At 38.2% G+C, this 24,739-nt stretch overlaps 1 protein-coding gene and 1 long non-coding RNA gene across 2 annotated transcripts; one reads left to right on the top strand and one right to left on the bottom strand.

Annotated features, from left to right (window-relative positions):
* Positions 1-399: 399 nt before the first annotated feature.
* On the bottom strand, positions 400-23,505 carry Mid1. The gene is made up of 4 exons (XM_011306363.1): positions 19,356-23,505; positions 11,830-12,052; positions 8,588-8,803; positions 400-5,695 (listed from the first exon to the last, which is right to left on the bottom strand). Exons 1-4 carry the CDS (start codon positions 21,027-21,029, stop codon positions 4,995-4,997), a joined length of 2,814 nt encoding a protein of 937 aa, XP_011304665.1. The 5' UTR covers positions 21,030-23,505; the 3' UTR covers positions 400-4,994.
* Positions 5,656-9,772, top strand: LOC105267481 (uncharacterized). The gene is made up of 3 exons (XR_892258.1): positions 5,656-5,738; positions 8,913-8,992; positions 9,152-9,772. It is a non-coding gene; the product is annotated as an uncharacterized lncRNA (long non-coding RNA).
* Positions 23,506-24,739: the final 1,234 nt, after the last annotated feature.

Genomic DNA, 24,739 nt, shown 5'->3' with positions numbered 1-24,739 from the left:
ATTTTCACTGAGATTTCTCTCTTCGTATGGACCATACCACCAAATATTGATGGAAATCTGGTCTCAAAATTTCCACTGTTCAATGAAGTATACGTGTAAATAAAAGTCTATACATGAATGACAAGATTAGGAGAACTAAGATGAACTGATATTCCGATTATTAATACTTTGGGTAAATGTATGGTTTAGGTCCACCAAAAATAAAAATCATAGAAATATTAATTTCTATGACAAAAAATCCATTCTTAACCTCTCAGTTCCCATCAATAAGACGAAAGAAGAGAGTGAGAAACAGCAAGAAGGTAAATACATCGAAAAATAGTCCTGAAGTAAACTCTGTTGTCCCTGAAATTCCTTAAACCCCCCTTTCCCCCTGTTGTCGCTGTTGACATGACGAGTGAGTGATATTAAATTCAATAATTTGAATTGCTACAGAAGGGTAGCGGCGGATAAATCACTCGTTGTGTTCAGTCAGCGATGGTAGATGGTCGGGTGAGGTGAATTCAGAGTTTTAGTGAAGTGCTCAGGACTATTTGATGAAATCCATCGTTCTGTGTGTCCATTGTCTATAAATGTGCCAACATGTGGTGTCTTTGGGGCTGACGCACCGCCACGTCCTCGCCGTGGCCCTAGATAACGCAGAGAGCGGTGTAAAATGTCATATCTCCCATACTAATTGTTTCCGAATAAAAAGATGATCAGATCATTAATTTGGTGACGGAAACCCATCCAACCAAATAAAAAACATCCAAAACGGTTTGGTGGACCTGAACTAGACATTTACCGCTTCCTTTTTTGGGAAAAGTTAAACCTACTTCATCGTTCAATGGTTAATGTTTCAATTCCAAAAATTACGGGCAGAAATTTAGTCCGTTTTTTTTCAAGAACATGGGAAAAAATTTAATCCAAAAATGATTTGACGATGCGGGACGCGAATAATTATCAAGCAATTTATACACGACTAGGAAAAGACAGCAAATTAAATGTAAAAAATCTAAACGTATAATGTCCGTCGATGTTCGGTGGAAAGACGCAGATACATGCGTGTCTAAGAATATATGGACATGAAAAGTATATGACAATGTATTTTTCCTCATATATGGAACTTCAGATAGACATATATACAGGAATATATATGGGAAATATATAATGAGTATAGAAATCTTATATAAACCATGTTTCTTCCTATGTCTATCATACTTATATAGGCAAAAACATGCAGAACGTATTCTATTTTTGCCATATATTCATTTCTGAGGGAATGAGAACACATGAATGAAAAGGCATTTTTAGATCTTAAAAATTTTCAAAGTGCCTTTAAGAATCATCGAGCGAGGTAATGGGAATAAAAAAATCATAAAATGGGATGTATTTTTTAATTCCCTCTATTTCGCCCGATAATTCTCAAGGTGAAACTAGAATTCAGTATGAAACACGGATAGTAACAGAAAGTAGTTGGTTATTCTACAATATTTCTTTTATTCTGACAGCGTATACTAATCTCCTCTAATTTTTTACTCTCATCTCATTTTTTCTCGTCTATAATAGATTTCCTAGGCCGCAAGATTTTTCTTTAATAATAAACTGATGTTTCCAAGGAAAGCCACCAATGTTCGGTTTTTCTTGGCCCACACATGAAATTTCACACGGAAAATACGTACAAAAACAATATAAAATAAAATAAAGAATTCTTTAAGAAGGTAGATCTTATATGTCTTAATATCGTACTGAATTTGTGCGTATCATGACCTATATCCTCGTGCTCATTAAAGGAAGGAGAGGCAGATTGTGTGGCAGTGGGGGTGAAATGCATGCGGCAATCGTGTCAAGATGCGATTTTTTATGTTGGATAATTGCCACGAATCCTTATCTGTTTTGTTACTAACACCTAAATATGTCTGTCTCTGAAAAAGTCTCTGCCTTCTCCCCTTTCCCTCCCCTCAACTATCGTTTATTAAGTTCTCGCTCAAAATATCACAGAAAAAATATCTCATACCAAAATACAAAAATATGCAAAAAAATATTTCATGCTAAAAAAATAGTAACTACTAATATTTTATACAATAATATGCCAAATGAAAAGATCATAGGCAATAAATATCACGGGAAAATGAAACTCAAAAAAATGTGAAAAAATCGAAGGAAATGGTAAATCTAGAAATAATTATAAATAATTGGAAAAACGAAGGCATGATCGGAAGGACAGACTGTGAGTAATGCCGCATGGATAAACCGAATGATGCATTTTATCAGATAATTATAAACTAATGAAACCGATGAGTTTCAAATATTTATTCCACTTCGACTTCGTCCAATTACACATTGAAAAACCAAAGTGAAATATTTTGGCTTGTGATATTTTTCCATGAAATATGTTGGCTTTGTGATATTTCTACTGACACACTATTCTCGGGGATATTTTAACGAGAAATTTTCCGATCGATCACCTCTTCTTCACTTCCTTGATAATTAACCCACCATTTCCAAAAGTCAGATGTAACTTTAAAACTAATTTAATGAAAAAAATTTTACGAAAAAGGAAAATAAATGAATAAAGGAAGGGAAACGAAATCACACATTTTATCTTCTATCACCATATCACGTTTTGGCTATGAATATTTTGTGTTTTCCTTCATTTTCATTGCTACAAAAATGTATGTATATTTTTGTTTTTGAAATTTTCCAAATAGGTGCATCATTGAATTCAACATAGTTGATTTCATTATCCTATGTTAACTCAATATTTTTTGTTTTTACCTGCTTTTCATTCGCAACAATGCGTTTTTCATACTCTTCCTTTTTCTAAGTCATTCATAATTTGCAACTTCTATTACTCACTTTATCATTCATAATTTGCTCATTGTGACATATTTTCTCTTTTTGTCCGACGTCCATTGTAAGAGCTATATATTTATGTAATGACTAAACGAACACATATTATACCTCGATAACAATAATCATTTTCAACCTTCATTAAATGATTACTTTTTTTTTTATTTGTGGGGACTTTTTTCATCAACCCATCCAATTCTGCTCTCACCACTTATAATAATTTTATTTTGAACGGATTTTCTGTTTGATGCCATCGCACAAAATCTTTTTTTTTCCAGGGATATCTTCTACAATTATATCATCTGCCCACTGTTCTACCACTTTTTAATTAAGTTCCTTTCTGTATGAATTGCTTTTCAGATTAATTCAGATTTTTTGCGGTTTCTTATTTCTTGATGTTCGATAAACGATTTAATCACTTTTTTAATTACAATAATTATTTAATGTATTTATATATAAGTAAGTGAATTGTATATAATAATTGTATTATTAAATCATCACGGTATCCTCCTTCCCTTCTTTGATTTCAATTTCATCGCTATCAATTCATTAATTGATGAGTTCTTCACTTGAAATTTAGATAATATAGTTTTCCTATTGTTATTATTGTATTTTAAATATTATTGTTAGGTCCTTTCGGGATGAGTATGCAGTGATCCTGTCTTCTTCATTATTTTGCCGTCCCTTCATTTGCTAGTAATTTTATTTTCCTTTTGTTCTCTCACTTCAAGTTAAAATTAACTCTCAACATGAATTCCATCCTTCGTATTTGTCCCTTTTTGAAAGGAGCATTGTCCAAACAATTAAAGCCGACAATTCTAAAATCACCTTTTGCTTTCATGTAGACGTTATACCTCTTGTAAACTTCGTGGCAACAAAATTCATTCGCTACGTGACTGATCGTTCAGAATTCTGTGTTAGGATTTAGTGAATTCAATATTATTTTCGTATCGTGTGGCTTGAAAGGTACAATTTTTTGAAAGGTACTAGTTCGTACCTCGCCAGGAAAAACATATCATCGTCATTATCTCCAATGCATGGGGTAAGAGATGATGTGATTTTCAGGACTCGAGGATGGAAGGAACTCTTGATTTTTAATGCCAAAAGTGGAAGTATGCTTGGTGGAAGGCAATGTTAGCTTATATTGATGAAAGGAAAAAAAATGAAATGGGAAGTTTTATTTTATGCCACAATATGTATATTTAATATTTAATTTGCATCATTTTGATGTACTATGTCTGCATGGAATTCTTCTCGTGGCCGACAAAGATCGACATGATCGTAATAATCACGCAGACACTGGCCTGACCCTGTCATCGGTGATTTAGCAAAGAGACTTGAATGTGTCCCTGCTTTACAATTTCTAATCTTATTATTTAATTCATCAATTTCAATTATTATTTCAATATTTTCAGGTTTATAGTTCGGTCATTCTATTGAACAAATTATATTCAATTTCCGTGAATTTATTGCTTTGACGAAATTTACCCCTCAGAGACAAATGCGATCGATTAAGGCCCCACGAGTGCGGGCATAACTGCTTACTAAATTTCTGAAGTCTAGTCGACGAGTGTATATTGATGGAATAATTCATGAAATTTTGCACGTCTCTACTGGCCACGATAATCCGTTAAAATTATCCTGATTGTTTTTGAATTTCAGGATATTCCGGCGAAGTGGAGGGAATTCCGAAAAATGCAGTCAATGTTATGAAAACCTTTTTAGAGATTGAAGAATTTATTAAATAACGATATGCAAAATTCTGAACTTCTTGATACCCTATCTAACTTCATGCATGAGTAGTTAGTTCAGGATTTTTTGATATTATTGCCCTGCCCCTAGCCTGTATGATTTTCTGCATATCATTGTTTAATGAATTCATCATTGTATTAAAAAAACTTCATGACATGGGAAACATTTTTTAATTCCCTTTATCTCTTCTGATTATCCGTAAGTTATTTTTCTTGTATATTAAAAGTGTAGTTTTCGTGTAATGGCAAGGTGGAAGAGAACAAAATCCCAATCAACTGGACTCAACCATGAAAAAATAATTGTGTCGCTCTAAGTTGAATCTGATTTGTGCCATTTATTGACCCATAGGCATAAACATACATACACAATTTCACAATTTTTTACATCCATATATCTACACTCGTGGGGCCTTAAGAAGATTCTTCCCACTTCCATGTGCTGAACCAGTATTGCCGTCGTCTTCTTCTCTTCAGGCGTCCACCACTTATCCTGACTTTTCTCCATATTGAAAGACTATGACGACAATAACACCATCTGTCAAATGGAAAAGATCCTGTATCCCTATCATGATGGTAATTATCTTGTTCCCTCAAATTCACGCGTTTTGGAAGATGGCGCAACTCGAATATTGGCAAAAAGATTTTTGAAGTGCATCTATACGCTGTCAATAACCAGTAATACCAGTGTCGCCAACGGCATACAAATAAAATCCACGCTAGGTTATAAAACATCACACGAGATAACTTTTGAGCCACTGTTGTAATTATGGGCGATTTTATTATTGATAATGTGTATTTTATGGCTGTTGATTTGGAAACAGTCCGAGTATCATTTCTCACTAACCAGAATGGCACATTACATTTTAATTCAGCTTTCAGCGCTAGGCTTAAAGGAAATGCCATCTGATATACGGAAATTAAAGTAACCCAAATCCACAGAAGACACAGTAACGATATTGGAACTGATGGTAATGCTAGATGACTCGATGATGACGATAATGATGGTGCCGAGTCAGTTCCACCACTGACACAGAATGAAGAGGAGGCACTCGTGGTAGATACTGGTGCCGATAAGGACAATTCTGGACGATCTTCTGCATTATTTCGTGGATCTGAAAGAAATACGGAACAAACGGTCAACGTCGTAATTATACGGTAAGTAAAATAATTGCTGTAATTATATGATTGAAACATATTCAGCTCATATAGGTCTTGCTGTCGAAAGAGTGCAAAGAAATGCAAAAATACATCAAAGATTCTAATCCGGATTTAATATCTTGTCCAATTGTACTTAACCTGCAGTTGGAACAGATAAGCTAGATTTGTAATACGATGTAAGTTTTTCTTCTAACCCATTTTTTTCATAATATCATTGGGTTAAGGGCCCAGGAAATCACCGTGGAAAGCTAGCAAAAATGACGTGCTGCCCAGTGGTCCATGGAAAACCGTTTTGGTTTATTAGGTGGGATAGCCTATAGGTCTGCGCTTCAATAGTAGAGAGAGGGTCAGGGAATCTTCGGTTAAGTACGGTTGGAAGGCCATGTCAGTGGAATTATCTCCCTCTTTACATGGATCGCCAGAGCTTTGCGATTCAACAAAATAGAGAATTAGTTATGGTTCAGAACAAATTCAAGATTCTTTTCAGCTAGAAGACTCTCAGTCCCTCTTCGGAGAGGGCCCCTGACTGATGGCTGCCTAATTTCAGACATAGACCCGATTTAAAATTTCATATAAAAATTCTAGTGAAAATAGAGGAATAGATACGAGGATAACATCAAATTGAAATTTGAATGCATTACGCACTGTAAACTCGGAGAACAAAAATTAGTATGGGTCCAGACTACCGGATGGGCAAGCCCGAGAGGGACCTCCACCATGAGCAACAGGTTCGAGTGGAACCATGCAACCGGCTGGCAGCAGTTCACCCCCGGCCATCAACGGACACACGGGCATTTGTTTCACCAAAGAGGATTGATGTACGTAGGGATTAACTTCTAGGGGTTTGACTGGCCCAAGCATGGGAAAATGGACTCGCCTATCAGTATAATACTGAGACGGCTGAAGGTCAGACATTCCAGCGGTACAATGATGCCACGAGGGTCAGTTAACTCACAGTCCTACGTCAATCCGCTTTGCGTTTCACTACCGCACCCACACCGTCGAGAACACCCACCGACAACGTAAGTTTCGACGAAAACCACCCCAAGGGACTTCACTCGCACCATGGTAAGTACCACTGCATAAATATCTAGTGAAGATGGTGCAGGAAGTGAAATTCTTGGATAAGTGTGCGTCCCCAATTCGGGAATTGCGAATGGCGTCGCTACCTTAAGATATGACGCCATCCAGGAAACTCATGGTTTAAAACGGCAAGAAGCCTCTCCCAAACGTCAAATATGCTACCTAATATTCCCTTACAGCTACCTGACCGTTTTGGGAATGCTATATCTCAACCTTCACTCCGTAAAACCGAAATTACCGGGATGAGGAATTTCACACGGCCCGAAGAGGGCGCAGTCATAAACTTTACGGCTTGGAACAATTTAGCCTAATTGAGGTCGGGAGCTGTAGTAGCTGCCAGAGTGGAGGTTGCCCATCTCTGGATTAATCATCAATAAATTCAATACTCTTGAATGTGGACAAAAGTACGTAGGTTCACCATTAGAGGGGAAGGATTACTATTAAGATATCTGAGGGGGATTGAAAGAGGAACAACTCGTACTCATTCGGCGCTACCAAACCTACTTGGGTTGGTTCGAAATCTCAAGAAAACGGGAGCAACCAACCGTACTGCAGTCTCCGATTATTCGCTCTAGGCCAGTACTTCAGGAGACCTAATGGGCACATACAAACCCTTTTTCCGCAATTTTCTCAATTTTCTTACATAACGCGGATAGGGGAAAGCTACCCGAATAATTCCTCCGGGGACGCGATCGGGATGAAACTCTGAAAACGAGCTGCCTACTACTTAATTACCAGTCGGGAACCGCCAGCTAACTAATTTCCTGGGATTAGCGACCTGCTACCTGATTTTCGCTCGGAGACAACTACGTGAATAAATCCCCCAGGAAGATTGCCTGCTGACCAACCCGGTCCGGAAAATTGGGATATCCATTGACGCTCCCAGGTTCGCAGCGTCGAGATTTAAATACACTAATAATTAGAGAAATCATTACGGCTAGGAAAACTATCGCTAAGATACAGTTACGGTAAAATTTACTAAAATCTCTGAATCCCATAAAATCCTCCTTTGTTAATGGTTGATATTAGTTCAGAAGAAATCGGGGCAAGGGCCCAGGAATCATCATGGAAAATTGGCGGACATACTGTGCACCCAGGGGCCCCTGGAAACTCTTTTTGGTTAGTTGGATAGGGGAGCCCATAGGTCAGTTTGAGACATCCGCGCTCCTTTAGTCGCGAGTAGGTTGGGGTAATCTTCAGTTTAGTACAGGTGGAAGGCAATGTGAGCGAAAGTAGTCCTTCATTTGCATAGGTTGCCAGGGCTTTACGGTTTTGAAGATTAAGCTTCGTTACAGTTATGGAAAATGTAGGATTAGTTATAATTTCGTATAAAGTTAGGATTCCTTTCCGATAGAACGGTCAACAAAGGGTTGGGGGTTATGGTCAGTGACTTGGTCATAACTGTTTCTTAAAAAATCCTGATTCTATACATGAGTAAATTACAATAACTAGCATTAACAGCTATGGCAACGAGCATTGTTCCCACTTTCTTATTTGGCGAACGTTTCACGGGACATCCCTACCACAGTGACTGTGAGGACCCGATTACTGTCCCCGGTATGATTATACTAGAACCCTCATAATGGAAATCGACATTAATTTTATGGGGCTGCTGATTCGAGTTTCTGGCTTTGTTCTGAGCTACCTGAAGGTTGCCCACGTCCGATCTAAACTAATTGTGTTCATAATTTCTACTATTTAATGGCAAAAAAGCTTCCGGAGGCAAAAATTGAAAAGGTTCTTTCCATGTTGTTATAACGTACCTGCAAAATGCGAATGAACTACGTTAGTCATCTCGCAATGAGGTGCTGATGGTGGATCCCGACCAATACGACGTCCATGGGGTTTATTATCAGTGCAATTTGCACAGACCCCTAATCCTGGTGCATCGTCGGAACAAACACGGAAACAACATTCTTCGCCCTCGTCTCCGTGGAGAGCTCTCACCGCCTGCCCACCCGTTTCCGGTATATTCGGATCTGTAATTACCAAAAAAATCTCATATAAAATATATCAAATCATTCGTTCTTTATTTTTACTCCTGAAATATTTGCAGTTAATTTCAGGTTTATATTATTTTTTGTGTAGGACTAGCATGATTGAACCCCTTCGACGAGAGGAATGATGACTCGATGACAAGTGAACATTGAAGGTTACCTCTTCACCCGGTACGTAATTGGACAATTGACAATTAATTGATTGTCGAAACATAAATTTTCGATCAATTCAGTTATTTGCTAAGTGTATATCTCGATGGCTTTTATCGAGTGATCTATCAATGAAGTTGTTGATATATACTAAAAATGAATTTACAAATGAATTTACAGCTGATCAGCGTCGCCTGACTGTCGTACGTAGGATCCCTGCGTACAGAAAGATTGAGGACAACGAGAGCAGATACTGTAGTAAAAACTGAAGATCTTTCAAAAGAATTTCTGGTCCGTTTAACTGACTTCAAGGCTCAATTTAAGCGAGGACCTAGTCCCAGTACTCTAGAAGCTATCCAGGAGTTGGTAGAGCGTGAATGAAATCCAATGAATCATCAGATATTACTGGCAAAATAATTCTCAGCCGTGGTACCTCAGAAGCAGGCTACTTAGAGAGCTTGTAGTCTGGGCTGACAGGACTCGAGCAAGACACTACCATCTTAATGAGTCGCTGTACAGAATAGGCGTGGTGGATAACCAGAAATGCAGCTGTGAATCGCAGATACAGGACATTCATCATGTCATTTATGACTGTCTAGAATAATCCGGTGATGACAGAAAGATTATGAACGAAAAACTATGAAAGTTTAGATGTCCTAGACTTTGCACCATAGTCACATTCCTAGTGGCAAAGGATCTTGAATCACTTAAGATCATTCAACAGTTCTTTGAAAAAAATTTCAAATAAGAATGTAAACTAGTTAAACAAATCTGTAGAAACTGTAGTACTGGTCGGATAATATATGGATGTAAATCACCCAACACCGGTTAAAATAATTAATAATAATTATAAAACAAAAAAAACCTTCCTATCCACGTAGAAGTCTAAGGTCACCTATTGGCTCTTGTGGGTTAACCTAAATTGCGCGACGCGCAAGTGTCGAGTTTCATAGTGTTGGCTACCTTTAGTTGTTACTCGTCGAAAATTTCTTTCTTTTTTTCTTTTCGTCTTCGTTATTATCTTACAGCGAGTTCAGCCGTTATAGTAAAAGCATGACGAACTTCTCTTCCAAACGCACAAGATCGAAACGTTCGTTGAACGGTCTAGGTGATCGTTGTTCAGTGTAAACTCTGACGGAAGTAGTCTTGTAAAGATAAGGGGGATTTGCAATTCAACTCTCGAGCAGAGTGAGAACTTGGACAATGTTTATCAAGACATCGTCAGCTGAGCGTATTCTCACCCCCCGGACTTCTTTCCTAATCTCTTTTATAAAAATTGAATGGGACTTTCGGTTCCGACTCACAGTTAGATAGGACCATTGATCAATTTGTTCAAACTGTTTCTTGAAGAAGAGCAGAGGCCGTCGAGGACTGCAGAGATTTTTTGTTATTAGAACTGGGTCATAATAAGAACGTGCAGTCTCAACTCCGTACTGTCTGCTTGTCTGCAGAATTTACATTTTCTGATAAATAGCTTCCACCTCTCAGCAATTCTCTGGGTGATTCGCAGGTGTGGCTATACCCTTACGTAATTACGGAATAGCAGCTGAAGAAGCATTCGATACAGATCCACTCCATACCGGTTTTTCGGTTCAGCGATGAACAAGGCAAACAGAGGCCTGTATTCGTTCTTCGGGAGCACGTAGCGTCATGATAAAAATGTTCAGACTAATCTCGCATTTCAAAGTTGTAGATGTTTTACAGATTGGATGGTTCGGACCGATTTGACTCCGGCATATTTTCACATCCTGATTTCGGAACCACACCGGTGCTTCCTCTATCTGTCCTACAACGAAGAATTATGCCAAGTGACGAGCTTGCCTTTCGGCGTTTCATCCGCGCCGTATATCCGACAATACGTTCATCACGATTACCGGTCCTGTTAGACCAGTCTCTCAGACAATAATTGCGGCCGAAATTGATAAATCTTCCGAAAGCATCCATTCGGCGGTAGCATCTAGGAGTTGGCCGGAATATGTTCTGGGTCAAGAACTGACGACGAATTTCAAATCCGCGTAGTTACCCGCGTGAGTTTCTTCTTTTTTGTCGCTCATCGCTTTTTTTGGGGAGCCAAAGCTTCATTTAGGCTTTGTCTTTGGCATGTGTATCGAGTTGGCGTGGAATGCCCTATGTGCTTTACATGGAGTGCCTTGAATTTTGGTGATGGCGACTTCTTGCTTATGAGTGGAAACAGATGTGGGTGTTTTGTGCAATAGGGATATTAGTATTGTCACTAATTCTAATCTGTTCCGTTCTCATTAAAAACCATGTTCTTTCTCTCTCGTGAACCTTTCTTCTGGAGTTAGCGCTCCCCTTTTGCTCTCCTTAAAAAGCATTCATCCATTCTACTAGTTTCCGATGCTAGACGTATTTTATCATTGTTCCGATATTGTAATCCTTTCTTTAATCAATGTGTTTTCAGTAATTCCACACGTATTTGAATATCAATCACGTCACTTTCTTCCATGACATTTCAGAACAATTAGAAAGGATGAGACTCCTCGAAAACAGCCGAAATGGACAAGAAGTCGTAATTTAATTCACGGGGTGTAACTATCTAGTGGGACTTGCCAGATTCCCTTTAAAGTCTGTAAAAATAATTTTGGCAGCTGCATTTTGTCCGTTATACGCTGTGGCGGTCGAAAGTCTGTGTTACCATAAACTATTGCTCTATTATTTGAATCTATCGTGATAGCGTGGTGTTAAATTTGATATCGTTCGAAAAATAATTTGACTCCCTACTTCGACTGAATAATCGGTCGCCGAAGACTCTATATCTTTTCTCTACTGTCGTATCCAGGTGAAGGATATAACAGGCTATCTACAGGTTTCTATTATGTAGATTGATTTCTACTTACCTCTGCATAGAAACGTGGGTTCACCAGCGTATTGCGTTGGATATGCAGGTGCACGGTCGCCTGGAAGTAGGTAAGGACAACGTTGTTCTACGGATTGACAGAATGACCGACAGGGCCTCAATCTCGTACCAACGTAAATTTCCACTGAGTTCAATGAGATCGACGGTCCCTCATGAGCAAAATAAGGCACCAGGGAGCTACACACCCATTTTCTATACGCTTCCTGAAAAAATTCATCAATACGAAAGAAATTGGTTAGAAAATCAATTCCGTTTACACAAGCACAGACAAAGAATGTAAAATATCGATTTTCCTGTTTTCAGATAACTTTTCAGAATATAGCGTCAACGATTTGTATTATATTAAACGGAAAAGAAATATTCATCCAGTGCATATTTATATGGAGCAATAGAAATTGTTTTTGTTTGGTAAATGGATGCAACATCAAACTCTGATAAAATTTATTGGGCACCTTGCCTAACCAACCGACATCGTAACGAGAGATCACGACGAAAAAAGAGTAGGATCCAACTAGTTGAGAGTGGAAGCCAGATTAACATGTACATTATAGGTGTAACGATTTTCAATCAGAAATCAGGCATGGACGACCTTCAGGTAGCCCGGAACAACGCCATAAATTCCAATTACGAATGCCATAAAGTTTATAACCATGTCAATTATACGCATCTTCGTTGATGATAGTCGGGATGGGGGGGGGGGGGGGGGGGGGCGTGGTTCTCAGTGAAACAGTAGTGGGGGTTGCTATAAGGGGAATAGAGTTGCCAGATGGCGATTTTTTCAAAAAATTCTTTTCGGTTTGTGGAAAATGGCGCAGATCAGGACTGAGCGCCCTCTGCTCTGAGAGTAAATCATGCTCCTGACCTTTATTAGTGTGTCACGAAGGGCAGAAGAGAGGTTATTGTATCAAGTAATCGGTATTTTACGACCCGGGTCGTAAAGGCCCTTCCCCTTGGCTGAAATCAACTGACGTGGGAGTGATGCTCCAAAGATGGAGGAAAGGAGAACTCAGCCAACGTGGGGAATTAAAAATTTTCCTTGCTATTAGGTTTATATTTGTTTTTCAAATTATTTTTCTAAATAAAAACTAAAAGATAGAAACTACAGCATATATTTATAACATGAAATTGTTTGAAATTGTTTGAAATTTTTGAATTTGAATTTTTGTGCTACTTTCGATTTTTTTTTAATACGGCATTTCAAACTATTGGAGGATGTTTCTAAGTGGTTTCTCAGTGGTTGAAAAAAAGAAGTGAGAATGAAACCTTTCCTCCTGCAAGGCTGGCCAAATTAGCTGACACACTCGGGTGAAAGTTGAATAGCCAGTGACAAATTGTAATTAATGGTAACTGTTTCAATGATTGATACCTTTCAAATTTTTTTCTTCTCTTTTTCGTCGACAAGCAGCTGAATCTTTATTTTTTTTTCTTAAAGACGTCACGTAGAAGAAATTTTCAAAATTACAATGAAATCCATATCACGGAGAAATATTTCTCTTGACGACTATCTGCCAAAATCATAGTGATCATTTTTATCGCACTTCATGGATTGATCCAAATAGATAGTAAAATTAAGAGAGGGAAAGAGTGCAGTCGAATTTTCTAGAAGTATTTGATTCCGTCTGATTTTAACGGAGCATTCTTAAGAATTAAAACGAATTCTCACATCGTCCTAGAGACAAATTTCTGTTAGGTGCCGATTAAAAAATTTTTCTTTGGGTAACAAAAAACCAAATGCAGAATCCAGAAAAAAATCAAATGCTTCCTCTCTTTCATAACTTGCGATGATATTTCAAAGGATGAGATGGAAATTTGATTGAATACTTGAAAGAGAATTCTGTCTCGTGCTCAAATTGCATTTCCCTTAAATCCCCAGTTGGGTATTTGTATTTCTCTGAAATACTTGAATACCCAATTCAGTCCTACGAAATGGTATAAGTTCCTGAAGTATCTAATATGTCTTCAATAAATTGGATAATTTGGGAAAATACTGGCATTCGTTCCTAAAATTGCATAAGATTACGAATCGAATTCGCACTTATTACAATTTCTAAGTACTGTAATGGAATGGAATAATGGAATAATGAAATTCCGACCCTTTCTGCCCTGTTCTGGCTAATCAGGCCTACCTCACCCTATGCATGCGGCTGTGGATCCAACACTGTAGCGTATTGACTTTCCTATAGAACATAGGAGGAACATGGGAAACCACAGGAAAAACCATGTCGGTATAGGCGGTTGCTCTATTAGCAGCCTCCCACTCATCGGTGCCTGTTGAGAAATTCGATTCAACGGGGAATCGAACTCACAACTTTCAGAACACTAGGCTCGCATCTAGCCACTGAGTTACCGACGCCGGTAACTAAATAATATTCACTTATAATACCACGAAAGCTGCGAAATTATCGGATATCTCCCGATAAGTTTGTTCCAAACAAATGAACGTGTCAAGTTTTCCAGCTTCAAAAATCACAAGCGTGAAGCGCGAGTAATTCAAAAAAAAAATAGATACTGACTGCTTGCTGCATTTTGTTATTTTTTTCGCAGGGAATCTTAAGGGAAATATTCCGTTAATTTCGGAGTTCGCGGGGTCTTCGGAGGATTATTGGTCCATCCAAAGTTAGCGCAATAGAATTGCACCATGAGAGAGGCAAAATTAAAAATCAAAACTTTTTAATTAACGCAATAGTATTCTGTCTGTCAAATTCAGATATATTCAGATGACTCAGAATATGTTCAATTTTAAGGATTTAATGTTGCTCAGAAAAGTATTTTTCATATCCTTCGGTGCATTTACGATCTGAATCCGGAATTTTCCCAGATTGACATCACGCGAAAAACGAGAAAGAGAGCGTAAATTACGAGGTCAAACTTCGTAATTTATGACATAAAAATGGTAATTTACGAGAGGAGAAATCCCGTAAATTCTGTTTTAATGCCGTCATTTGTGGACAGAATTTTCTTTGTGTACCCATCGTACTTCTATCAGCGATAGTTAGTGTCATGATAGTAAGGAGTATAATATCGATTATCGAAAATTATGTTTAAGATTGTTTAAATCATTCATCTGTTTCTGCCTTTAAATATGCGAGACCTGCTGCTCACTCCGTGCGCCGAATTTGAATTTGGCGGGTCGAGTTAACCAATGAGGAATTAGTCCTACGCATTTCGAGATATTTCGACTCCGGCGAACTTCATTTTTATGTTTCTACTTTCATAATAAGGACTAGTGCGCACTCCGTGCGCCGGATTGGAATTTGGCGGTTCGAGTTGACCAATGAGGAATTAGTCCTACGCGTTTCGAGATATTTCGACTCGGACGAACTTCATTTTTGTGTTTCCATTTTCATAATAAGGATTATTATACGTGTTGTCTTTGTGGCCGAAAACGCTACCGAAGTAAACGCTATCCGAAAGTGCGGTGTAGGTAAGGTAGATAATCCTCCAACTACATAAATCTAAAAAATTAAAACTCAACAGATTTCTATCAACAATTTTGACCCGACCTAAGGGCTGATTAACTGGTGTGATTATTACATAATTAACATCTTTTTGTAGCTATCTTTCAACTTTTTTCCAGCGAATTTAGTACAAGAAATCCTTCTTAGCAATATTCGATTGAATATTAAGGGAGGTGGAACAAAATTATCGCTTGTCAGTAACGCCTCAATGAAATGTTAAACATGTTTTTTACATGCCATTGTCAAAGAAAATCCTTGGAATTCATCCTATCCGTGTGACCACTTCTGACCTTCAAATTGATTTCTTCTACTTGGATATTTATCTCGATTCCTTTAGGCTAATATCTTTTATCGACATCGATTGAAATGTGTGTACCAATTTAGACGAAGCTCTCGAGATACAGTGAAAAGTCTAACTGCATAATGTCTCACCGGGTGAGGGGAATCATTCCCCCACCCTAGCATTACCTCTTCTGGCCATCTTTGTCTAATGTCTGCCGTTCTCTCTCTTATGCGCAACAAATTTGCGCAGTAATATTTACCAGCTGACAAACCCCCACTAGCGCTCCTGCGCACATTTCTTTCGCCTATCAGCTTTTCGCTCTCGCTTTCTCGGAGTCGAAGAGAGGGCACTCGTTAACCTCACTTGCAAAAGTTCAGACGCTGAAACCTCAGCAATGACTGATTTTTCACTGCATCCCGAGATTCACATCACTGCTCTCCTTTTCTTTTTAAATCACTTATGCGTACAATAACATGACGAGCAGTTGTGATAAAAACCGGACCTTCCATAATAACTCATACTTTTTTCAGTTTCAGTCCAGCAATACATTTGAGTCCCCTGAATGCAGAAAATATATTAAGACATTTCGTAATTCAATAATTTTTAAACCATTAATGTTTCAAATCAGCAAATTGGGCCCGTGTATTTTGCCGCGCTCGACTGTGAAGAAAGACGCGGTGAACGTGAAAACAGCGTCAAATTATGAATAGAGTCTAGTGACGTCAAGTTAGGTAAGGTACTGACAATGTCACTGGATAAATAATACTTTTGGCGCTACACAAGGTGTATTGATGTACATATCAATTCAAGTATTGATTCAAATATCGACTTAAGTATTAATATTAAGATAAACAAGTCTTTTTTCGTGATATCCATCGTAGATATTTAATTTCTTCTCTATAACCGTATATTTTTTGTGATCAACCAACGCGAATGCTCTGATTAAAGCCGCGCCTTTGAATGAAATGCGAACACCGATTGATACAAAGAGTGACGCAGTCGGACAAACCATCATTCATTAAAAGTTAACGAATCGAGCTTGGATCCACGCATTCTTTATCGATGTCGGTTGGTGTTAATATTTTGCGTATCAACTATATCATTCGGTAACTATTCATTTGGCCATATTCAACAATGCCATTCGTTACTAGTTAGCAGACCAACAAACCGGAATTCTGAAAACGCTAAATATCTCAGAAACTATCCAACCGATTTTTAAAAAAACTGACATCACTCCTGAATATTCACGAAATGTTATAAGTCCTGGTAGAAGATGGGGAAACGATTGATTCCATTTATTTTTTTCATTCAGCTAATATTCGTAAATTGCCACTACAATTGTATTTTTCTTTTCATCTCGCATTGATTCGACACGTATTTTGTTAAAGGTCCGAAATTCGAGGAGTGATTTTTTACTCATTGAGGAAATCGTTTTTTCAGTGAATTAACATGTAAAAAATGATAATGTAATATTGACATGTAAATTATTCTTTAATGGCTGGATGAGCTTTGCTATTTACAAATACCCCGGGATAAAATAACACATTTTTCTCTTCTCGTAGGCCCTTTCGGGCTTTTACGATTTGTTCCCTTCCTACTTCTCAACCTCCTATAACGCATTTACCGAAAGGGAGGGGGAAACCTCATTCGAGTAGAAAAGCCAGCCCTGGTACGGCTGTCTTTTTGACGGCACTACCGTTCCGCAGTGAAACTGTAAGATTAGAGCGCTATAAATGATGACCGCCGAAGCCCGGGATCGAACCCGGAAAATGTTTTCGAATGAATATGAGATATATACCCATAGTGGGAAGAGAAGAACTCGACTGGCTCATTTACATGAAAGCTGATAAAAAAATCTGTAAAACGTGACACACGAAATTCGACACATAAAGACGTTTAACTTTCCTTCAACATTATATAATGAAAAATTCGAATCATCATTTTGAAGATCTCATCGAGAACCTTAAATTGATCTATAATATGTCTCCATTGGTCGAGTCCAGTGCAACGATAAAGGATCAAACATGTGAACTTCAGGAGGTGGCATCACGTTAAAAATTGAAACAATCTTGAATAATTTGAGAAAAGCAAGCCTGTTGTATTTATCATACACCACTTTGAAAAGCATGAAATAAACTTCAAAATGATATATAAACATGCTCATTTATCTCGATTAGGAGCATTGAAAAGTTCAACCAAATTTTAATTTTGAAATTTCATTTCATTCCTTCCAAAAAACTCAAACAAAAATTATGACGAATGGATAAATCAGGTACCATTTTTCCGCTAATTGAATAGAATTCTTTCAAACGAGTATAAAATATTGTTACGTATTCCCCTTCGAATTATAATCCCCGTTACGAATGATCTGATGGAAGCCCTTGGTTATGATTGTCTTCTGTCCTGGATCGTCTATTTTTCTAAAAAAGTGATCCTCAAGATACTTCTTCTTGTCTTTGAAGAATTAATAAACCACTCCATTGATTTATTAACAACTGTATTGTGTCCTTCTTCAACAATCTCTACAATATATACGCCTCATGGATCAGGGAAGAGGAAAATATCTTGGATCATTTAGTTGTGGATGTCATAATTTTCCAGGGTGTAGTCACTCAACCATAATTACGATTAAAAATACAAACGAAAGGATGAAATGCACCGTCATCGCACTAGTCGAAGTTCAATGAAGTCATTTCTATTTCTTTATTAATTGTCTTTATGTATCTTTATATATTATCATAGTAATTAATGGTATAAGAGTTGAAACGTATTTGGGGAACATATATCATTAAAATGATACTCTTGATCAAATATGTTGCTAAATAGTATATTTCATATTCCATACGATGGCGGGAAAGTTTTTAGGCTCGTGAAAGGTTTATAGCACGAGCCAAAGGCGCATGATATAATCACACGAATCAATGAAACACTTCCCGGCCATCGTATCGAAATATATTGTATGCACAGTGTATTGCAAAATATATGGAAATTTAAAAACTACTTAATCTTCGAGGTAATGGTGGAATTGCTGAGGAAGTGGCATATCGGTCAATATCATGTGGTGAATTTCATATGTAACAAATTCACAATTGATCAAGTTTTTCATCTTTAATACTCAATTAGTGTTTTTCAATTCAACAGCATCATTCGAGCAGTTCGTTGAATGATTTCAGAATTATTTTAAAAGCTTATTGAATAAAATGCAAATTTATTTACTATGAATAAAGTTATCAGTAACAGAAACCCGATGAAGCCGGAAATTGAAGTCGAGAATTCGAAATCGAAGAATTATCGCAAATATAAGTATTCGTGTCATGTAATGATTCAGAATTAGTTACAGCATCAAAGAAGGGAAAATTCTTTTTTCTCGGTGCTTTCATGAATCGAATATTTAAGGTGGAATAGCAGTTCTTATAAAATAGCCCATTGTGGAAATAACTTGGATTAAAAAACGTTTATAACGAATTTTCAAAGCTCATTGTGAGATGATTGAAATAATTGTTCATCAATGCTTCATCATAAAAGATGGAAATATTAAAAAATGCTTTGAACTCTGATTTTATTTATTGCAATTTTCGAAAAAATTCTTTTTGATCTTGAAATGAATGAGAAATTGATTATCTTCTCGTTTTGGAATTATGTATTAACAAGTGGGATATTTTTATAGTGGATTGTATAGATGTACGTCTACAAAATGAGAAAGAAAATCATTCAATATGAGAACATATTTGTGCAATTGGAACGAAAAGTTGTACTGATTCTTACCTTGCAATGGGTGCAGTTATGGATGACAGAATATGACTGGCGGCAATCATATCGCGCCAATACCTCTTCAAACTCACAATGTAATCTAGCAGCAAGTGCATCAACACTTAATATCTTGTCGAGGGCACTAACACATCTTGGGCTACCATTTAAAACGTCCTCCAGAGGTCCGCCATCACCTGGTGCTAAGGCATTTATCACCGCATTCTCACAGCAATGACGTAAACGGAGGCCACTCAGAAACCAATATCGATTTTCCCGTGAGGTTGAAAAACTCAACGAACTGGACCGTGCGAAATCTTCTCGACAAATGTCCCGTTTGTGCGACTCCTCAAGGTAAAAAAGGCACTGATCCGGAGCCATAGTATCTGTATCTGTTCTATCAAATGTTTTCCATTGTATTTTAGCAGCTGAACCGGTACGCCACTTTTTTGGTACAACGAGACGTTCAACAACCTCACGAAATATCCGATCAGAATTAATACTTGATGAGCACGGTATTGGGCAATACTTAGGTACTTCGGGAGGTCCACAACTGCCCTGAAGATCGGCCGGTGCTGGGCCTGCCAAATCACAGGCCGAAAGCCAAGGATTTATCTGGTTCACCTCCCAGGTATATTCGTTGTACGGATGAATCGGTTTTCTGCCTTGCGGATGTTCTTTGTTTGACTGTACATCAATATGACTGCCAGCGCTACGGAACCCCGCAGCTGGAGATAAATGATGTACAGTATTATTATCAGTGTGTACAAGTAATGATTTTTGGACGAACGATACTGATGTAATAATACCCGTTGACGGAAACGTCGAGCATAGTAACGGTAGGGCCAAAAAGTATAGAAGAAGAAGTAATCCATAACTCCCTCCACTAACTTTGCGGCGTGGACATTCATCAACTTCGCGTTTTTCATATTTGCGAAAGTGTAATGTTTTCCTAATTGTCTCTCCGATCGAGGCAGTGTTAACGTGTTCAGCCAACGACAGATTGTTAGGTTCCTTTTTGGTGGTAGTGGTATTCTGAAGCCGATTCGTTTTGTGTCCTGAATAATAGGTTTCTCTCCAGTCCTCTGATACCTTCCATTCGCTAAATATGTGAGGAGTCGTAAACAACGGACATTGTTCAAGGCTATTCGTTTCAGTGATTGTATAATCCAGTAAATTGATACAGAATCTTTTCTCATTTTTGAGGAAAACCGATCTGACTGGTAAAATGTATCTGGTTTTATAATAATGGAAATAATTAAAGGCAGTGTTTCCAAGCACATCGATAGGAATAGAAAACTTAGTGCTCTTCCTGACCAATGAAATTTCCAAGAATAACTCTGCATCGTATGTCTCATTTTGCACGACCTGTTCATGATTTTGTTGAACAAGTGTATGATGTGGGGAACGCATCCAATCGGGAAGGCAACACGTAATATATATCGTATATGTATTGTACCGAAATGGATAATCGTATTTGGAATGAGTAGCATTGAAGAGAATTCTGTATCCTCTACATATATCGTTTCTACGTACGTCGTTAATGAAATAATATATTGACGAAGAGCAAATATAGTAAGTGGTTGTTGTCGCTGATTTATAAATTTGTAATTGCGACGAAACATTCCACACGCTTCTTGCCTCCGTCGTAGATGGTGATCCCGTGATACGGGCAGGATGCTCGAGTTGCATGAGCACGTGGCAGGGGACACTGACGTCCCCACGACGACGTTGTCGGCGCTCCTTCCAGGAGGCGAGCGTCGACCTCCCACTTCTACTGTATGTTCTTGTCGAACAATGCCAATCCTTTTTCCTGCAAAACCAATAATATCCTTCTTCCCGAGCACTTTGCTGGCCAGAATTTGGTCTGCGCTTTCGCTTATGCCTTCTCCTATCTTTTCCTTTTGTATACACCACCACGCTGGCTCTGATCTGGCTCGCCGGCGATAGGGACGACGGCGTGGGTTGATGGTCCTGTTTGATCCGGGCCGCATCGCTGAAACAGCCACAATGGCCTGGACACGCCGCCGCTGCCGCAGCTGACGCCTCGGATTGCCACAGCACCTGGTAAAGAAACCAGTTGCCGCCTGATGTATTCAATGATGACGCCGAATAGCGGTTGATGGCCGAAAACCGCTCGCGCCAGCAAAAGCGATAATCCAATACCGATGTCGGCCACGCGGCAACAAACGCACCCGCTGTTGCTCTGTAGTCGGTAAGAAATTTTCCACCACGAATACGTCGTCGTTGCAGTCGAAACTCTGTTTGTCGATAATATCGTCCGATCGGAACTTGGCACAACGATATGCAAATAATGCACGAAATTTGTAAGCGTCCAGTAAACAAAAATATATTTTCGATTTTGTTTTCCTTCTCGCACGTCTGTGACAACCGTACCCCAACAGCTGTGTCTTGTGTGACGTATTTTCCACTTTACACGTTTCACTTTTTTCTGTTCCTGCAATGAAAAATTTTGATACTTTGTCTTCTTCGTCGTCTTCGGCCTCACGCTGATGGTGCGACGACACACGCGGTTCATGCTGCATGCTGACTACACCCGCCACGCTGACGTCGCCACGCCACCAGCCGTCTCCTCTTTTCTTGTATAATTATAGCGTCTCAAGAGTCGTCCCAACAAACTTATATACGCCTGCTAAACCTTACCAAATTATTAAGACTTTGATAAATGTATATCAAATGTTCTTAAGTCAAAATGGCCGTACGCGAAAATTGGTTAGGTATGATGACACTACCCGTAGTGCCAGGAATACACACACTGATCGCGCACTAACAGCACGCGTATAAAGATCCATGGACACACCCCGCGCTTGGCAGATGTATAAAGCAATCCTTCGATCATGAAACCTTTCGTCGATGTTTTTCATTTGTTTTTTATTTTTCCGCTCGATAATTTAGTGAGCCTCACGGCCTTTACCACCACTGTATTTCATTCATGTTTCCTCTTCCCGCTTATAACTACCTTTTCGCTTTTGCTGTGCACAAACTCCTTCACTTTTTACTCCCCTTCCTACCCACAGTTGAGCGCCTTCTCGTGGCTCACGCGCGTATAACTTCGATCTCACCCTCTTTCTAACCCTCATAGAACTCGTTTTCGTCCACAATAATATCAGTGGTTTTATTCCACTCTTCCATTTCCATGGTTATTTTTCAGGTTTTTCGCTACTTTGTCAATTTTTTGCTCTCTTCCAGTCCATGGCCAGATAATTTTTAGTATTTCCACTTTGTATTGAAGCAAAAAATCATGAAGAAATTGAGAAATCTTCTCTTTTCATATCTACAGTAGAAGACTAGCATACAATCATGTACATGTACACTCATCAGAAAGTGCGCGCGCGTTGTGTTGCGCAGTATTATCCAGCAAAAGAAAAACCGAAGGGGGAGAAATATAGAAGAGAATAATGAGATTGAAATAGGAGAGTAAAGGAATAAGGGAGGCGGATATTTTATTCACTTCCTGAACGGTATCGTGAGATTTTCAATAAATAAGCACTCATACTAATATGTAACAATTGTAAATGGGCGACAAATCAACCCTCTACAGTCACTGATGCGACAAATGTTTTACTAAGCCCTCTTGATAACCACCATTGTAGTTCACGATTACTTCTATTGCAGTGATTTTGATACCACTGATGCATCCCCTGCGGCCATTGCCGACGTTTCAGCTACTACTGCTGCCACCATTACACACACTATTATAACGCGCATGCACTCACATAGATAGATATTGTTATCGTTGAAAACTGGACCTTGATTTAGGCGCTGTCGCACTTTCTTACATTGACATTATGTCTTTGTCATCTAGGAGGAAGAAATGCCGTCCACTAAATAACCAGTCAATTCTTCAATTAAATTAACGACAAAAAAGTCACTTGTCCTCTGCCCATGATCCTTGTCGTACTATTCAGATGGATCATTTCATTTCCTCTCCAACTCTAAAGAAAAATGGGTTTCTTCAAATAATATTAATTTGAAGAAGCTGCCGTTCGGTTTCTCAGTTCTGAGAAAAAATGATATCATTATTTGATGATTACACCATCACACGAATAACTGACGAGATTCAATGACCATCATTGCCACAAATCAATTATAAATTCCTATGCGAATATTTTGTCGATAGTGTAAATGTAGAACGACTACTATCCACTTCAACTCCACGACTGAAAACCTCGCCTACCTTTCCTAAATGGCTCTGTGCAATCGCCGATAGAGGGCAAGCGATTTTCCTTCTCTTTCACCGTATCCATTCTGACATTCAGTTCTTCCACCCCATGAGTTGCACATATATACTCATCGATAGTGTACCTAAATTGTCAAATTTTATTCCTTGATTTATAAATGCCTTCAATCAGCTTGTCTTCAAATATAAGACTTTTAATATTGCATAAGTTTATTCATCTCAGAGATTGCATTTCATTTATTATTGACTGATAATCTCTGTTCGATGCATGGAAAATAAACCGCAACATATTTCATAGCTTGAAAATAGAAAGAGGGGAAAAAGGATAAAGTGCGCCGGCGTCTAGCTACGTATTTCCACTGAAAGTGGATATATGGATCAAGATATATATTGCAGTCATGTCGAGTTTTTAACCTTAATGCATGGTACTGAAGTTTATTTATGCTTCTTTATTTCACTTCTTTCATTACTGGATATTTTATTTTTCAAACCGACAGCAGTCAAATCTGCCCTGAATACGTAAAAGTAGGTGACATATAAATATAAATATTAATATTAATATAAAAATAAAAGAAAAACAGATTTAGTCGAGATGATTTCTTATAAGGAAATTAGGAATATTTAGCTGTGAGGAGTTTTTCCCTTGAACATTTAGACTTCTCATTCCCAATTTTCAGGTCCATATAACATTGGAAAACCGTGAAAATTTGGAAAATTCAAGCAATAATTGCCCTCAATTTTCACGCTATATTGAGAATTAAACTGTATTCAATGATGAATTTACACAAGAGCATGAAAATGAAATCTTTTATTCTAAAATAAATCACGACTTAAGATAAAAATTCCAACATTTTTGAATTTTGAAGCGGAATGAGAAATTTAGTGAGTGTTTCTAATTGAAAATTGAATACACACGGAAAGCTTTGCTCCCCACGTGTAATTGGCCGGTTGCTGTCCTCTCAAATATAAATAAAATAACGAATGGCATATAAAATACTCGAAGCATGATATACTATTGTTGCTAGCTGACTCAGACTTGCTGATAACTTCCAGGGTTAGCTTCGTCTTTATGTCAGACACAGAGATACCTTCATTCTTTTTGCATTCGGTCACTCGAGTCATCCAACGACACCATTTCAGCTACTCGCCCTCTTTGTTTGAAGCTCCTTCTTCCCTTCCATATTACGGCTTATATCTCGAA

Source organism: Fopius arisanus, unplaced genomic scaffold, assembly GCF_000806365.1.
Source record: "Fopius arisanus strain USDA-PBARC FA_bdor unplaced genomic scaffold, ASM80636v1 scaffold00047, whole genome shotgun sequence".
NCBI classification, from domain to species: domain Eukaryota; kingdom Metazoa; phylum Arthropoda; class Insecta; order Hymenoptera; family Braconidae; genus Fopius; species Fopius arisanus.
This window is presented reverse-complemented; position numbering and strand designations above follow the sequence as displayed.

What these genes read in the sequence shown, in the direction of transcription:
- Mid1 (XM_011306363.1), bottom strand. Translation starts at nt 21,029, where the DNA reads ATGCAACTCGAGCATCCTGCCCGTATCACGGGATCACCATCTACGACG. An exon ending in ATAACTGCACCCATTGCAAG is followed by an intron (nt 12,053 to 19,355) that starts GTAAGAATCAGT and finishes GAATTTTTTCAG; the next exon opens with GAAGCGTATAGAAAATGGGT. An exon ending in ACCCACGTTTCTATGCAGAG is followed by an intron (nt 8,804 to 11,829) that starts GTAAGTAGAAAT and finishes TGGTAATTACAG; the next exon opens with ATCCGAATATACCGGAAACG.